The sequence below is a fragment of the Acanthisitta chloris genome, unplaced genomic scaffold (assembly GCF_000695815.1).
Source record: "Acanthisitta chloris isolate BGI_N310 unplaced genomic scaffold, ASM69581v1 scaffold3618, whole genome shotgun sequence".
Taxonomy (NCBI): Eukaryota; Metazoa; Chordata; class Aves; order Passeriformes; family Acanthisittidae; genus Acanthisitta; species Acanthisitta chloris.
The window spans coordinates 46,152-47,806 of NW_008686405.1; the positions used below are offsets into that span (position 1 = coordinate 46,152).

Here is a 1,655-nt window from a genome sequence, read left to right on the forward strand (position 1 = left end):
GCAGAGAGGAGGAGTTTGAAATGGGCATCTTCTAAGTATTGGGAGATACTTAATAATCAATAAGATGCTTATTGGGATTGGAAGGTACAACTGTGGTTTACTAAAATAAGCAGCAGCTCACAGTGGAACCACAGCCAGTCAAGTCCTGCTGCAAAAACAGGTTTTTCATGTGTATCTCCTGAAATCACTGTTTTTTTCTTTCAAGTAAAAACAAAATCAGATTTAGTTTTTAAAACTGCCATTCTGCTGCATTCTGCTTTCCTGGCGTGTCAAGCATACTGCAGGGATTGGTCTGATGGGGAGAAAAGAGATTGTTTTGAGAAATTACTAAACACAATAAGCTTCTCTGTCCAAGGCTTCACTGGCAATTTATACCAAACAACATATGTGCTTTCCTTTACTCTTTTATCATATTACAGCTCACTACCTTGCAATGTTTTCCTTGTCTCTCTGAACAGGAGCATGAGAAAAGGTGCTGGAGTGTTGACTTTAACTTGATGGACCCAAAGCTATTGGCTTCAGGCTCTGATGATGCCAAAGGTATTCTTCTTTTTCAGTCTCTGTGCAGAAGGCTTATACTCTGTGTATTCCCTTGGAAGAACCAAACTGTGATGTTTCAAGTATTTGATTCCTCAGCTACCTTCAGTGTTGTAGTGGTTGCAGTAATGTGTCAAGATATTACCAACTCGTTGGGATCTTAGAGAAGGAGAGGCTTTGTTTGGATTAAGATCTCTTGCCTCACATTTTTGTGTAATATACTCTCAGCTAGCATTTTCCAGGGTTCTAAACAAAACAAAATGTGTTTTAACAGTGGTTAAACTTGTTGAGTTAAAGCCTCGGGGCCTTTCAAAAGAACAGCATGTACTTATATTTCAAAAGTGAGGCTGTGGGTTAGAAAGCAGCAGTTTAAAAATGCCTGCTGCTGTTTCACCTGGAGCTCTGAACGTTACAGCCTCTGCATAAGAAGCTTCCTGCTTTCATGATGTGCTCTGTGTTTCTTGGAGCTTAAAGGAGTTGGATGGTGGGTTGAGTGGGAGCAGCTCTCAGCTTTTCCACACTCTGGGGTCCGTTTGACGAAGCACTTTTGGAGAACCCTTAAGACAAATCCTTTACCACATGGTGGTAGAAAAATATTCCTCTTCTAAGAAGAAATGGGAAGCTCCTAAAGAAAAGAATAGCAGTGAGTGACATGTAGTATTCTTCATCCCTAATGAACAAGATTTTATCTGTAATATGTTTACAGTATCAAATTAGAGTTATTAAACAGCAAGAGCTTAAGAGTTCCTTGCCTAGTCAGTGGGGAACAGCTCTCCCAGATGGGCTGATACAGCTATGGACAGAGCTCTGCATGATTTGCTTTGAAATGATAGATGAATTTTTCATGAGCATTAAACCTTGTAAGCCACTTTTAAGAGAAAAAGCTTTTAAATGCTGTTTCAGGAGAAAGCTCTATTAGTGTTCCTCTATTACATTTGGCAGAGAATCCCAGAAGGGTTTGGGTTGGAAGGGACCTTAATTATCTCATTCCACTCCCTGTCATGGGCAGGGACACTTTCCACTAGACCAGATTTGTTCCAAGCCCCATCCAGCCTGGCCTTGAACACTTCCAGGGATGGAGCAGTCACAGCTTCTCTGGGCAACCTGTGCCAGTGCCT

At 41.2% G+C, this 1,655-nt stretch overlaps 1 protein-coding gene across 1 annotated transcript in view; it reads left to right on the forward strand.

Moving 5' to 3' along the window:
- Nucleotides 1-1,655, forward strand: part of RFWD2 (ring finger and WD repeat domain 2, E3 ubiquitin protein ligase) — a gene marked incomplete at both ends in the record, with an annotated part of 49,627 nt that overhangs the window by 40,371 nt on the left and 7,601 nt on the right. Inside the window, one exon of the mRNA XM_009080100.1 lies at nt 459-540. Within this exon, the coding sequence (XP_009078348.1) occupies nt 459-540 (82 nt within the window). The remainder of the gene's footprint in view (nt 1-458; nt 541-1,655) is intronic.